A 15,486-nucleotide genomic window follows, 5' to 3' on the forward strand; every position below is an offset into this window, starting at 1 on the left:
TTTTTCTTAGTTTTTTGTTATGTCGTTTGTCGTGGTAAATAGCGGTAAATCAAATTTAAACAACGGGGATAAATGTACGATATGAAATTCATTAGGGTGTCACAAATGCAGCATAGAAACAATCAGCGAAATACCATCGTCCTTCACCACGCCACACATGTGCTATGAAAGAGTTTACTTAAACGTTTTAGTCAAGTGAGAAATTAATAAAAAAGGAAAGTAAAGTATGAAAACCATACTATTTAGCGATTAATGTATGTACGAAGTTAGCACGTGTTCGCACGAGAAAAGAGAAGCATCCGTTTGAAAACAAGTTGAGTTTGAAGGTGAAATATTTCACGGTGAAAAGTTTCATTCAAACGCCCGTGGAAAGCACGTGCGTAGCCGCCGTTCGTATTCATCCGGGTTTTTAGTTTATAAAACTGTTGTTGTACTTTTAAACATTAGTAAGAATAGTGTTAAAAATCGTGTTACATTGAACAAAATAGAATTTATAAAGCTTCCATTAGTACGCTACAAAATGTTTTTCAAACATGTCGATTTCGCCCCAGTTTTGGAATTGGTTTGAGGGTTTATTTCTGTCTTAGTTGGTTTAGTTTGTGATAGGCGAGAAAATCTATGTAGTTTTGGAAATAGATACGGTTGCGCTACTATTACACATCTCGGTACACAACCCGTGTGTGTCATTCTTGCTTCTTACCCCCATTCTCTCGATCGCGCGAATACTTTGGGAAATATTTTTTTATGAACTAGTTAACGTTTTATCACGATTATCTTATCCTCTCTTGCTTCCTGTCCTTCTCAAAGGTCTAAATGTACGAGTGTTTGTGTGTGTGTGTTCCTTATTGCTTATTCAATATAACAACTGGTGTAGGGTGTCGCATATCGTCTGCTGCATCACGTCACATTTACATCATTAACCCTACTTAAAGCATTTCTTCACATATCGCTTAGTTTAACGATCTCTCGATCTACTGATCACGTCTTGTGGTTCACTGTTGTGTTATTGGGAATGATATACAATTTTAGTCTATCGCATGCCCGTCCTAACAGTTTCTTCCTTCATCCCATTTTTCCATCTGTAGTATGCTTTATTGTCAAATCTTTTGCATATCACTCACCCGGATTGTTTGTATTGCTTTCTTGACCTAGGCATGTTGCTTCCTTTCCAAACAGTTTCGCATTTCTTGCTGTCCATCTCATGCTGCTAGTTTTGTTAAATAATAGTTCGAAAGAGTGCACAGCTAGCTTCGTGCTGCCGAAGGAACTCAGGAGGAACTATCCTTGGGTTTAAACACGAACTAGACTAGCCGCTGGACACTCTGAGCAACGTTCTTAGCTCATCCTCTGTTGGACATCACAAAAAGTTATCACAAAATACTATTTCGCCATCATTATTGTTGCTGCTGTTGCTCTCATCTTAGTTCTCTCTCCAGGGGTCCGTTTCGCGGTACATACGATCGACGTTCTCTTGCAGAAGTTTCTGTTGCTCTACAAAAGTAAGAATCGATGCTTTAGTATAAAAAAAATGTTATGATGCTTACAAGATGCTTACCTGATGAAAGGTTCGCGATTACACTCTGCTTCACAAGGAACTCATTGCACAACTCTCGCGAAAGTCCAAATGCATGCATATTGCACGTGAAGCTCCTGCAAAAATGTAATCTCTATACGTTAGATTTCTCGAGAATTTTTGCGTGCATATGCTTCACATACCCTAACTGTCCGAAGCTAAGATTCTGATGATAATGTTTGTCCTCCTGCAGTTCGGCTGGATCTGTACGATCACAAGCACTGGTAGAGGAGGATCTTTCCATCTCCGGAACAGTAAGGGTGGTCGCACTAGTGGTACCGTCTTCCGTACACCCCAGAAAAGGGTCTGCTGCGTTGAGAGTTGTACTGCCCTTAACCGCATGCTTTACCTGTGCCGTTGGAGCACTCGGCGAATGTTTAACCGTCGGAGGCACCGGCCGATGCTTTCTTTCCATCTGCAATGCATCGAAGAAGGCCGCATTCCAGAAGCGCAACGTTTGCCAGATCGGTTGATCGCGCAGATAAGTGTACAGGTACTCCCGGTACGGATCACAGCCCGGCACATCGACTGTCATGAAGAAGAAAGAGAAAGATTGATATTAATTTAACTGCAACAACACGACACTTCACGATTACTTACTATCATGGTAAAAGGTAAAGCACATGTTCATAAGCGTTTTGGCCGGAGAGTAGTCCTCGCTTTCGGCACACTCAAACAGGACGATCGCAAAGTATTGGATGAGTGAGTAGAACGTCGACTCGTCCACACGCTTCGTTTTTGCGCGCTGTGCATTCACCAGGCGTGAAAACCATAGCCTTCCCGTCTCCGTCTTGGAAAACGGTTGCAAAATATTCGCAGATATGTTAAATATTTCCCCAGAAGAATTTTTCCCTCTCCCTCCTCTTTGCTAGGGAACACAAACAACATACACTCACCCTTGCGTACTGTCCGAAGTCTGACTTTAGCTGCAGCGTGATGCTAGAGCTATCGTGGAAGAGAATGCGCACGAATCGCTTCATAAAGTCCAGCACCGCTTCCTCCGACTGACTGTCCAGGCTGATGGACGAAGCCCACGATGGTACCGAGTTTTCCGACTCCGACCGTATCCACATCTTTAGCTCGGACGACTCAAGCGTACCACTGAAGGCACACGATTCGTTGTCACTGGTGGAGGCACTGCTTGGAATACCTGAGCGTGACCCGAGACGTGGAGTTTTAATGTTGGTTGCATTCCATTTCGAAATTTCCCCCTTTACACACACACACATACAAAGGTACAGGCCCACTTACCTAACCGTGGCTCTCGGCCGTAATGGAAGTCTTTGCCCCAAGGAAACCCATCCGGAGTGGGAACGGTGTTGATGGCCATCTTTAGAGCCGGTTCTCCGACTTCGGGTCCACCACCAGCGGACGGTTGTGGCGACTTGGAATCGAGCGAATACGAGTTCTGGCTGTAGTTGCTGTGGCTAAAGTCGGCACTGATACTGTGCGAGGGTGCTCGATCCGCAACACGCTCCTCGCTCTCTTTGCTGCTGGTGGTCGTCGGTTTGACCGTGGTCGTTGCTGTTGGCACCGGTTGTGATGGCGTGCTCGGAACAGGAGGTGGTGGAGGAGGTGGAGGTGGTGGTGGTAATACTGTCAATGAAAAAATCGTTTAAAATGTTTATTCCACCAAAGTTTTTCTGTGGACGTACAATGCGAAAAGGCAGGATTCCGATAGCGTCCCGATAGGACTTCCTCGTGGGCTCTTCTCTCCTTCGCCCGACGCAGCTCGTAGTCTATTTGATGTTCACCACGGGCATCATCTGTTAATATTAAGATATTATTCTAGCAATTTTTATGTAAAAGAGATGACACGGGGGGTGAGACGCTGACCTGGATGTTTCATGTTGGACGACTCGTACTTTCGTCTCAACATATCGTCCACCTTCATTTGGTTGCGGTTGGCCGTAGTTTCGGTATCGGAGGACGAGGTGAGACTGAGGGCGGCATCGATCTGCAAATAGGTGATGAGAAAAGTGGATTGGAGGTAAACCCTTACTACTGATTGTGATTCGTGTTATGATGAGTCTTGGGTAAGGGCTTTTAGTGAATGATATTGAACGACAAACCCTCCTTCTAACTTTTGCTTTTGTGGACTCTTTGTCGTACATTCTCAATAGTCTAAACCTTCGAAATTCAAAGACCAGTGAAACGATTCTCCGTAAATAGCTAACTAACAGCATTTTTCAACCTTACACCTTCATCTCATTCATCTCTTTTCTCATAAAACTACACTTTAAAGCCGCTTCTGAAGTAGACCCCACTAGAAACGTTCGCAAATTGATTGTGAAATCCTCTCATCCGTCCCCGTTTTCACGGACCGTTCCTGTTGATGATACATTGTCCGCGTGAAGTAATCATAACCTCACGAACCACTCACTTAAAATTAACGTCAAATCATAAAACAGGACACCACTTCGCACCATCTCCCACACACAGCTACACAGAGTTCGTGAGAGCAGCGCAAAAGGCAATGGCAATTTCGCAACGGCAATGCCAGTAACTAGCCGCTATCATCAGCCGTGAGCACTTTGTGCACCACCATCAAGGTTCGGTCAAGGACGCTCTCGAAGCGAACGAACTGATCGGGGAACCTTCCATGGGTTCCATTCATCTTCAACCGGGGACACCGGGATTCAAATGAAAACCAATCAATGAAATGAATGAAACGAGAAACGAGCTATCAGATGGTGGATGATTCGATGTCCTTGCCACCACCACAAAGGGCCGCCACGTGCCGGTTGTCGATGTTGATTGCCCTTAGAAGTATCGGAGCCGTCATCATTCGAGGACAGTAAATCCTCCAGAAGTTTTTTTTTGTTTTTTATCGTTTGCATCTTTGGCCCAATTTTGGAACGATTTGGAACAGAAAGAGCAAAAACGTCGTTGGATTTGATGTGTGCAGAGTTTTAATTTTTCGTGCACAGAACCGTTGTGTTAGGTTGTTTGAATAACAGCTACCCAGTAAAGGAGGAAAAAATGAAACCAAACCACCGGTCGGTATTTTCCAGCAGTCAAACGAACATTCCCGGGAACGTGTAGCCTCCGTGAGAGTCAGTACAGTCAAACATTTGTCCAACACGTCGGTCGACATGATGTTTGCATCTATTTTGCATACATGGAAAGCAGAACAACGGAAGAATGCTGTGTAGTGGTGTGTTGGTGTGTATTATCCTTTTTTGTTTGCTTTTTCGGTAAACTTTTCCTCCCCTTTCTTGCACTGACCACTAACGAACAGTGTTTCCTATGGCATTCCTGCACGATGCGCCAGCAGGACATGATGATGGTCTTTTGCATGGCCACGAACCTGACTGTGTTTACCTGACCAACTTTTACGCTACCTGTCGTTGAATTATTCAGCCCTGTCTAATTGACGCTAAGTGTTGTCCGGGGAATTACAATAATGTTTATTGGGGAAGGATTTTTGCTCTACATTCTGAGAATTTTGTTCCTATAATGATATTTTCTTAGAGCTGTTCTACCTCGAACAACTTGACCACAATAGTTCAAAACCTCAGACAAAAATTCCCTACAAAAAATTGAAGCACTCCTCTAAGTCTAAAGACTCTTCCAATAATTCTTCTTGTTTTGAAATGCTCTACACTGCAGGACTTTACTGCTGTTACGAGAACTTTTCAACCTATAAATTTAAACTATGCACGCTGTCCTTTTTCAAAGCCGAGCCGGTGTAAATAATGTTCCTGCCTGCAGCACTGGATCATCCTTATCTCTCTCCAAGGCCGTACCAACCGTTCACACCTGATCACCGGAAAGGCCACAAGGACACAACCGCTCCTTATTCTCCACTCTTTCTTCCTTAACTTCCTGCTCGTTGTCGACTAAACAGCCAATTGAGCGAAACTGGATAAGACGCAACACCGGTCTGGTCTGGTCTTCACTTCCCACATTCCCCTAGAGCGCTTGACCTGCCCAATCTACCATCTTGCAGCACCGCTCGGCCACACACACACACTGTGTCGCAGCACCACCGCACCATAAACACCGATCAATATCTCGGGAAAAGTCGCGCCAGTACACATTCTTGCACAACTTTTCCGCACCATAAATTCCGAGATTCTACCGCATACGGCCCAGACGTACGGGTAAGTGAGCAACAGTGGAAATGACTCTACACACACACATGCGCTCGCACACAGCAACGGATGGTTGTGGTTGCTCCAAACTCCAAACCCCAAAAAAGAGGGACAAAGATCACATTTTACCACACACACACACAACCACCACAACCACCACAATGGTGTGAGTCATCCTTTACATCCTGTGGGTATTGTACGTTCGTCTGTTGGAGGGGGCTTTTTTCCCAAGGACGGACATTGCTCACTTCATCGAATCAGCGACACTGAACTGCACACCGGGGAATCGTTTGACACTATCCACAACCACCTGGTTACTGGAAACGGGCTGGCTGCAATGCCGATAGTGTGTTTATGTCTAACTTTTTTTCATGGTGGATGAGGACACTTTTGGTGGATGAGGGCTACACAAACCCAATACATAATTTATGCAACGACCAGCTAAGCGATAAAGCGCGCGCGCGAACGCTTGTAGAGGCCCCACCGTACACCGTCGTCCACAGGCGACGGAAACACTTTCCGATAAATCCGTAGCAGCAATTTGTTTTCTAATTAGTCGCATAATGGGGTTGCGACTTGGGGTTGGAATTGCATCACAATAAAAAGAGGAAACGGACCATTACCAGTGCCGCAACAGTGCGTGTAATCAGAGTAATGCGTGTGATGGGAAACGATCGAATATCTGGGTGATTGTGAAATAAATTTACACGAAAAGAGAAAAAGACTGCAAACCGTCTTTTTTTAAACCGTTTCGATTGGATATTACTGCAATAAATATTAATCCGGTTCTGCTGACTGATACATTATTTATTGCGCTCTTTTTTCGACACAGCCTCAAATCAACCTAAGCTACGACCCGCCTGAATAATTTATCCACTTTAATCAAGCAGTAAAGAGGCAGCGAATCTTTTAACCATTTAAATTCATGCATTCTGGCCGACCCATTTAGGGTACTAGGTCAGCACTATGGGCAGCCAGTGGCAGTTTCAATATTAGCTTATAAATGATCCCACACAAATATAAGCAACAAAATTTAATTTTATTAATTACTAAGAATGACGGCACCGTCAGCTTATGGTCCAATTAAATTTAAAATATGGGTTAGAGAATTATTTTCAATTCATTTCAATTCATTTGTTTGACTAGTTACTTAAAAAATAGAAAAATCTAGCATTAGGGATGCGATAAAGGAGCATTGGCATGATGAGATTCGAGGGAAACTAAACCGAGTATCCGACATCTGACATCATAATACCCGCTCGAGGCGGTCTATGTGGATCTTGGCCGAGGGCGACAAGAGCACAGAACAGTATTCCAGCAGCGATCTGACCAAAGAGACAAATAGTACCTAGAGACAAGAGGCAGCGTGAAAGTCCTTAGCAACACGCTTAAGCACACCAAGGGTCCTCCGAGCCCTACGGACTATGGAGTCGATATGAAGTGAAAAAATGAAGCCATAGTCAAGGAATACACCCAGGTCCTTAACAACAAAAACACGGTTAACTTGAACATGTACTGGGGCAACTGAATAGGCATGCAAAATCAGGACCAACAGGAGAACAGGTAAACGAGCTAACAGTGTTATTACTATAGAAGATTATATTAAAAGTTTTTTTGTAACTTACGGTTGGATTTGTATTTAAAAACTTTTTAATTTCCTCGTGTATTTTTCTGTAGATAACACTCTACTTTTTCCTATTATTATAAATGTCTTAATCTCTCAAGCAGTGTTGAATAATGAGCACTATTTAGAATTTTTCTAGGGTCCAATTTTCCTCATCAAGACCACTGTGCACGGGTTACATCGTAGATTGATGCTTCTCAATACCCCTTTTTTTTAGGGGTGAAAAGAATCGAAGTGTTCGTGAAGAAGGTTCACTCGAAAGGATCATTGGTAAGGGTTTCATCGCGCATCTTGTATCCCTTGCAATACAATCCCATCTAAAGCGCGAGCCATTTTTACGACTGATTCCATCCGATGTAAGTGCATTAAACATTCTGCCATCAGTTCATGGGATCGGTAACGTTATTTTTCTTCTAAATGAATGTTATTCAATAGGAAGCGTTTCTTTTTCCTTGCAAAAACGAGTAGAAACACCTTTTCCCTTGACTGTTTGTTGACACACTTTGGCAGTGCTTTGTAGCAAACATCGAAATAAACCCTTTTCGTGAATAAATCAATCAAGCGCCATTTCCCATCACTTCCGCTCAATCAATTATCCTTAGACAACAATTTCACAACCCACCAATTCGTGTACATACGGAGGTACGATACAGCATAAGAAAACCGAACTCTAAGCGATCGATTGGGTGAAGGAAATTCTTGGAAACTCATATCTAAACTCTATCCCAGGACCAAACCGGTTCCATCGCCGTGTAGAAAGCAGCGTGAAAACGAAAGCGGAAAAGCGCCGTAAAAGCTGCGTTTCATAACGTGGCAAAGGCGAGGATGTTTGCTCGTTTTACTTATCGGAGGAAGCCTTTGCTGGCCTGCGCCTCTGTAAGAAGGTGTGCTTCTCGGTCCTTGAACATCGAACACCAGATCGATTATCCGTATGCTCCGTACCAGGCGTGCTTTGCTTCGAAACAGAAGGTCGCGCATGGTTTTCCATATTTTCACCTACGATGAATTTGATTGGGAACTGATTTGAATGCAAAAGTTCAAAGGAAGAGACACATGATTCGAACGGAAAAAGATGCCGGATGTTTGTGATTCCATACGCTACAAGAATAATCCATTTTTTTCGAGCAATCGTTGTCGAAAAATGTGAAACAAATTGATCGAAATAATGGTTTCCACGGAAGTTCTTTTTTCTGTGTTGATAAATAATTTATCCCGGTCGTGATGGAAAACTCATCCGACAATGACAGCGTACCAGAACTACCTTCCAGGGGTAAAAGAGCGCCTGTTTGAAGTTCACCTTGAAATCACTTTCACTCGCTCGTTCCATTCAACTGAGTGATATTTTAAAAGAGGTCACAAGAACTTTGCTCCACCGAAAGTTCGTCCTAACTCCACTGGCTAACGATAGCGCAAAGAAAGGGTGACAAAAACGTTGGACAAACTTCACCTAACCAACCACACCGATTCTCCGATAGTTTTGAAGGCAAGCAAGTTTGATAAGCCGTGAAGCGCTCTGAACTCGCCTTGGTCGAGCCGCGAACAACAAGTTTGCACCCGTATTTGTCGTTCGTCAGCTTAACACCCATAGGACACACACGGCAGTGCAGTGCAGCAGAAACGACAACACTCTGGTGACCTTTGTCTCAAGGGGACGACCATCAAAACACCTGCTGGAGCAAGCAATAGTAAGCCGATAGTCAAATTTGCTGTTCAGTGACGCTTGTCGGTCGAATGAAAAGAGTTTTTCATTGCAAATTATAAAAGAAACGAGTTTGTATAAGCATGTAATAAACTTAAACTAACCAGTAATGTTCTTAACTTTAACTGATACTGTGATATCATCTGGTGCTAAAGTGATTTTTGATTATTATAATGAGACATTGTCTAGCGAATTTTTTAATCTGTCTTTTTAATCTTCGTGTTATAATCATGAGCCTTTAATATTTAGTTAATTTTACCGATTAATTATCTTCAGTTTACTTGGAGTCGTTATTAATATTTAAATCCTAATAATTGCATTAAATGCCACTGAATAAAATTATTCCATCGTATTGTCTCCTTATTACATTAATCAACACTCGCTCCAGCGAATTCCAATCAGCTGATTTAATTAGCGCATTCACCCATAAGGTCCATTCGACAGCACACCATATGGGGACCTAGATGAGAACCAACAAACAGACACTCTAACGTAACATAGACACTCAAATAAATAAGACACGTGCTTGTGAACTCATCCATCCCAACCGCGGGACGACGCATGCACTAATGCTAATTAGTGACACCTTAGTGGGAGAAAGATTTATCCATCGATTACACCAAACAAAAAGCCCACTTCATGGCTTCCCTTTCGCATTCCCTTATTCCCAATGGATCCAAATAAAGCTTACCTTGTTGGAGATTCCGTTAATGATTTCGGTACTGTTGCCCAACACGGACAGAAACTTGGACTTGATAGCGCTCGGCGTTTTGCCCATAAACGTCCGGATCCGATTCGCTGCGGCCGGTGAATCGCGTGGACTGTTCGGTACCGTCGTTTCCCTTCGCTCCCGTCGCTCTCCTCCCATCGCACCACCGTTGGGCAACGATTCGCGGGTACGGTCGGGCTTACCGTTGCTGGGTTCGTTCGTTGTGGCGAGCGTTGTTGCGGCCATCGTTTGACTCGCGGTTCGCTTCGGACTTAAACGTGAGCCACGCGAAAAGGTAGAAAGGGCCGATCCATCCATCCTGATGTCACACACACACACACACACACACACACACACACACAGCACAGAAGTACTCAATGCAAACAAGCAAACGTGTGTGATAAAAACGCTCAAAGTGTGTAACTATTTGCACACGGCTATCGGCACTAGTTGGTTGGTGCGTGTGTTCCAATTAAAATTATCCACCTCCGTAGTTCGACTCCATTTCCAATTGTTTTAATTATTTGCCTTTGTTCCTTCCGATCCGATTAGTTAGAATTTCTAAATTCTTCATAAGCTCGGGGTCTGTTTTTTTTCTGGCGATAAACAACGATCGTCGTATCACGAGGCAATTAATCGTGCGCCATGTGAGAAAGCACGTTTCCTATAAAACACAATTATTCTTCGATTTTCGCGCTTCACTTCATTCTTATCGCGCTCCTGCTCTTATTGTCAACAGGACAACCGCAACCCATGTCCTTCTCGTGTGAGTGTGTGCGTGTGCGAGCCTTTTCTTGCTGCTCTTTATCGACGACGATGACTACGACTACGACGACAAGGGGTTTGGTACTTTCAATTTATGACCCAAGGATAAACCGCTTCGCCGTCGTCCTTTTGGAGATATTCATGCTGTTCCGCTCTGGCGTACGCCGACGTATCGTCTTACTGTAGACAAGCATACTAAAGTGGGTCCGTGAGTGCGTGAAACCCCTGGGAAACCGATCGGTGCCGCATTATGTCACAGCCGCCACACGAAAAAAAAATGGGAACTTCAACTTCAACGAAATCTTCAACGCTCACACGCGCTCATTGTGCTTTTCACAACCTCAAGCTGCATTTCATAACGATGATTTATTTAGGCACACACATTTGTAGCTTCCAAGGCTTTTATTTTTCGCCCAAACCACAGTGCTGAAACTACAATTCTTCACAGAACATTCTCGATAACTACTGGTGTTGGTAGTAATTAGAATAAACCAAGAGGGAGAAACACTTAAGCGCCACAACATCAAACACAAACGCACACACACACACGAACGCACTGCGGCAACACTAGGTTTTTTGCAGGTTAAATTTTCCGGCCACACTTCGAAGAAAAGCCGATTGACCGATAAACTAGTGCGGGTGCACAAAGGGAAGCAGACTGCGTGTGTGATGAAGCGCTTACGGTAGAGGTTCAGTTGTTGTTCTTGTTTTTGCTGTGAAAAAAGTGGACCAAAATCGAGCCAACTCGCAGCCAACGCAGCCGGGCACGATCGCTTCAACTAACCTACGGAAAAGCTACGAAACAACTGACTAGCAGCAACACTGCGGAATCCGTGCTGCAAGTGTTTCGTGGAAATATGCAGTCGAAAGAGAGCGAGAGAGAGAGAGTGAGTGAGAGAGTGCTCACTCGGAATGAAACAGCCTGAGAGAGAACTGTCAAACTTCGGACCACGAGTGTTTATTTTGCTGCCAACAATCAACCCACTGCCGTTGTTTGATGCATCCTTCTCTGTTCACCCTATTGATGCCGGCTGCTACGGAGAGTTCCTTGACTCTGCGCACACGCACACTGTACTAATTCTGATGCCGGTAGTGAAAGAGAAATGTCAAACGGACTCCCGACATCGAATCGCATTTCCCCTCTTCTCTAATGCTTTTGGCCCGAAAGTGTTGCGAACGCTTTTTCCAATCCCAGCTCGTGTTTGTTTTCATCCATCAATCAAACGGATCACCGTAAAGTGTGAGCGTGTATTTTATTGACACGGAAGTATATATGTGTGTGTGATGCCACGGAACTGTCAACACTCGCACTAGCGTAGTACGTGCCTGTTGAAGCCTAAGAACGAGGTCATAAAAACAAACACGAAAAAGCTTCCCCGCGTGAATGGGTTGTTGTACACACAGAGCAGTATGAAAAGAAGCGAAACGAATGGGCAAAGGTTAATGTCGATGAAATGGAACGCAAGGCTCGTCTGTCAATGCACGTCGTCACGGTTCGATGTTTGACTTTGGCAAGGTCTATGTTAAGAAAAGGTGAGTTTATTTCCGTATTTCGGTAGGTGTTGTAACATGATTTGCAGCAAAGAAGAGGCAAAAACTTATTCAACCGAGTGGTTCGTTCGATGGAGACACCTGGTGCTTTGTAGAAATGATTTTACTTTTAAAGTTTCAAATCGAATTTTTCACAACAAATTTCAATTTCTTAAACACAACTCCAAAAGAGTCCTATTTCATGGTTTTTTGTTATGTATAAATATTCCCACCTTTTGGGGCACAATTATTTTATAAACTACTAGGCGCCTCCACCATCTCGTCCTTGAGAGGCGTTTGACAATTTAACAACACCGCTGAGTGATCAAATCTACCCACCATGTCCGTACATGCTTCTTACTCTCTCTGCTCCTCCCTCAATCACATCCATCAAACCATTTGACGTGGTACCGCCGGCTATGACGCAAAAGTGAAATCGCGCGCGACGATTTCGAAACGTGCTGCCGGCCAAATCGAACGGCTGTCGGCAAAAAAACATGATCCTCTCAACATCCAAGCGGCAGTGGCGAGTGTGTGGGTAAGCTCACACACAGCGTAAGTCAAGCGGAAAAGTTCGGCTAAAATTAGGTTCTTTCAAAAGGCACAGTCGGCTGCCTGCTGGTGGTGGCTGATGCGTGTTTGCGGGACCGTAAACGAACGGCGCAAAATCGCTCAATCGATGCAACGGGAGTAGCTTAGGATAGTTGAACTTTGGTGGTAAAAATGGTTCCAAATTATCTTAGGAAAACGTTCAATCTTTATACTTTTTATTTGCATTACTTCACCAAAATAAATTTAACTTTATATTCGTCTAAAATAAGGCCCACTGCAATACATTCATTATACTATTTAACATCACAAGTATACAGTAGGAACTAACAGGAAAATGGAAGCTAAGACTTCTCCATTGTCTCCATAGCAAAGGAAAATATCACAATTTTTCCAAAAAATATTCATAACACTACTAATCATCCAATGTGCCAAAACTCATGCAGAACAAGAGCGAATACTCTGTCTGCTACTCATCAACACTTCACAATATCTCTTTCTCTCCCTCTCATCTACACCACACCGACTTAGCTCAGACACTTTCACCAGTAAGTGATTGAATCTCGGCGCGTACGCAACTCGGTCTCAGCTCGGTAACGGCCTACAACCTATCCGGTGGTAAAGTTATATAAAAAGGAGCGAGAGTAAAAATTTTCTATTTTCACTCTCCCGGTGCAAGTCGGATCGTGTGCTACCGAAAAAGATACACCTGGAATTTGCCAAAATAAGTTTGAATCTATTTTAACATTGTTTTAATTCTCCAAAAAAGAGTTTGCGTGTGTGTGTTTTTGAGAGTAGTGAAAAGTGTGCAGTTGGATATGGTAGTCCTGTTCAAATTTTTGCCGACCATCCGAAACCATCCAGACTTTTCGACCTAGCTCGCGCAGCTTACTTTCCTCCGCTGCATAAGAAAAGGTGACCGATAGAGTAAAATACTGTGTGAAGTTTGATTCTACAGCTAATTAATATTGCCATTTTGCAATCGAAGTGAAAACCCGATTTTCCGAAGTAATCGTCATTTTATTAATATAGCGCTCCCGGGCAAAGGAGATTGCGATGAGCGTAAGTGATGTGTGTGTGTGTGTGTGTGTGTATGTGGAAGCAGTGTGGAATTATGGTGCCTATGCATTGCCAAACCGAATATCTATCGCTCTGTGTGTGTGAGTGTGTAAATGTGCGCTAACTGTCTGCCCTCAGTTGGGCCGTCTGCCTGCACTAGGATTATATTAAAAATAGAAAATCGGTACCATTTTAGTGGGTCTCGATACGTTGTGTCGTCCGGCCCACTCTTCTGTTGCGTGCCCGCTTTAAAGCCGAGCCTCCAACCTGCCCTTGCCCCTTGCCTTGCAATAATACCGCAGCAGTGCCGCAGGTTGATCACTGTGGTCATCATCGTCCAAATCTCTGCCTCTAACGATCTCTGACATTACCGGCCCGAATGTGAGAAGTGACGTGTCGTAAGAAAAGAGAATGCTGTGAGATTGCTGTGTGTGTGTACTTATGGCCTGTAGATGAAGTGACATTCCTACTTCACTCTTGTAGAGGTTTGTCTGGAGAGACTGCTTGCTTATATCTCTGTGGCGCCAACGATGCAGAGACGCTCATCAGTGTGATGTGTCTTGTGAGAACCATTTTCAGACTGAAATTGTGGAATGCGGAAATGTGACGACTCTGATCTCATGCTATAGCAATTAATTCACTTACAATGTACAATGTGTGTCTGTAAGCAACACAAGCTGGGGATTAAGTGACTTATGTAATAAATTGCTCTCACAGGTCGCACATGGTGTGAGGCTACAAAAATAAGTGTGAAAAATGAATTTTAATTTTCTTTAAATATCGTTTATTCACACAAGCGGGCGTGAGACTTGCAATTCCGTTCTAATCAACCATTTACGTCAATATCTATTACTTTGACATGATTTAAATAAAACATTTGACGATATTCTTGACGCAATTTCTTGCTCTGTGGACCTTCCTATTTTTTCTTATTTTCAACTAGTTTTTCTTTGCCTGAAGGTTGACAATTTACTCCTGAACTTGGTGCAAGGTGCAAGGATTTTCTTCGGTGTCACTTTTAGCAGCGAACAGTCAATGAACGGGAACCGCACGAATCGCTTTAAATAAATTCGCACAACAACTCTCGACTCGAAAATGTCGCTACGGGATTCTAATTTAGTTTGACGATTAGCGACCCTAGCGTGTTCCCGCCATCGGTTTAGACAAATGGGGGGGGGGGGGATGACTTTCTGTTTTGCTTATTACCCCCCCCCCCCCCCCTGCTATACTGGCTTGCTGGTGTTTTCCAGCAGTGGGAAACATGTGGAATATTTTATTTTTGGAATTGGGTTGAGAAGTTGCATTTTTTTCAACCAATTATGATCGTGATCGAGAGTAAATAGAACCAAAGGAGTTGATGCTGAGTTTTCCTTTCCTTCCTGTTTTATAAGGTGCTATGAAATACACATTAACCTCGATTCATGGGGTAATGATGTGGTTTATCATGAAGTTCATAAAAATAATATTAAAAAAGGGCATAACATGGTATTAAAAATGCTCCTATCGTATTGATTATCAATGACATCAAGTAATCATTGATTCCTTTTTGCATTCATAAACACATTTATCACATGGGACTTTCCGAAAAAAAAAATCTTTATGTAAACTTGAGCCCACACGACCGACGAAAAGCACCATGCTTCTCCATCACATTAAGTAGGCTCATTTTTAAATTATTTAAAGAAACCACTACTACAGGAACATATATTCATTCCATCAACAATATAAGAATATTTTCTCTTAAAACTATTCGTCATTTTCCAACAGCAAGTAGATCATTTGAACACAAAAAGTAATTTCGGTTACCAATAATGAAAAGTACCATGCGTCTCCATCGCTACACGAAAACCTCTCTCCGCATACATTTCCTGTTATTTCTTT

The 15,486-nt window shown here is 43.3% G+C and overlaps 1 protein-coding gene across 1 annotated transcript; it reads right to left on the reverse strand.

Moving 5' to 3' along the window:
* Positions 1 to 1,418: 1,418 nt before the first annotated feature.
* On the reverse strand, positions 1,419 to 10,024 carry LOC126565835 (uncharacterized protein KIAA0513). Its single transcript, XM_050223045.1, has 9 exons — positions 9,685 to 10,024; positions 3,410 to 3,530; positions 3,229 to 3,339; positions 2,825 to 3,169; positions 2,470 to 2,723; positions 2,174 to 2,363; positions 1,717 to 2,101; positions 1,556 to 1,650; positions 1,419 to 1,491 (listed from the first exon to the last, which is right to left on the reverse strand). The coding sequence occupies exons 1-9, from the start codon at positions 10,018 to 10,020 to the stop codon at positions 1,421 to 1,423; spliced, it is 1,908 nt and encodes a 635-aa protein (XP_050079002.1). The 5' UTR covers positions 10,021 to 10,024; the 3' UTR covers positions 1,419 to 1,420.
* Between the last annotated feature and the right edge of the window lie 5,462 nt (positions 10,025 to 15,486).

This window comes from Anopheles maculipalpis, chromosome 3RL (assembly GCF_943734695.1).
Source record: "Anopheles maculipalpis chromosome 3RL, idAnoMacuDA_375_x, whole genome shotgun sequence".
In the NCBI taxonomy this organism is placed as follows: Eukaryota; Metazoa; Arthropoda; class Insecta; order Diptera; family Culicidae; genus Anopheles; species Anopheles maculipalpis.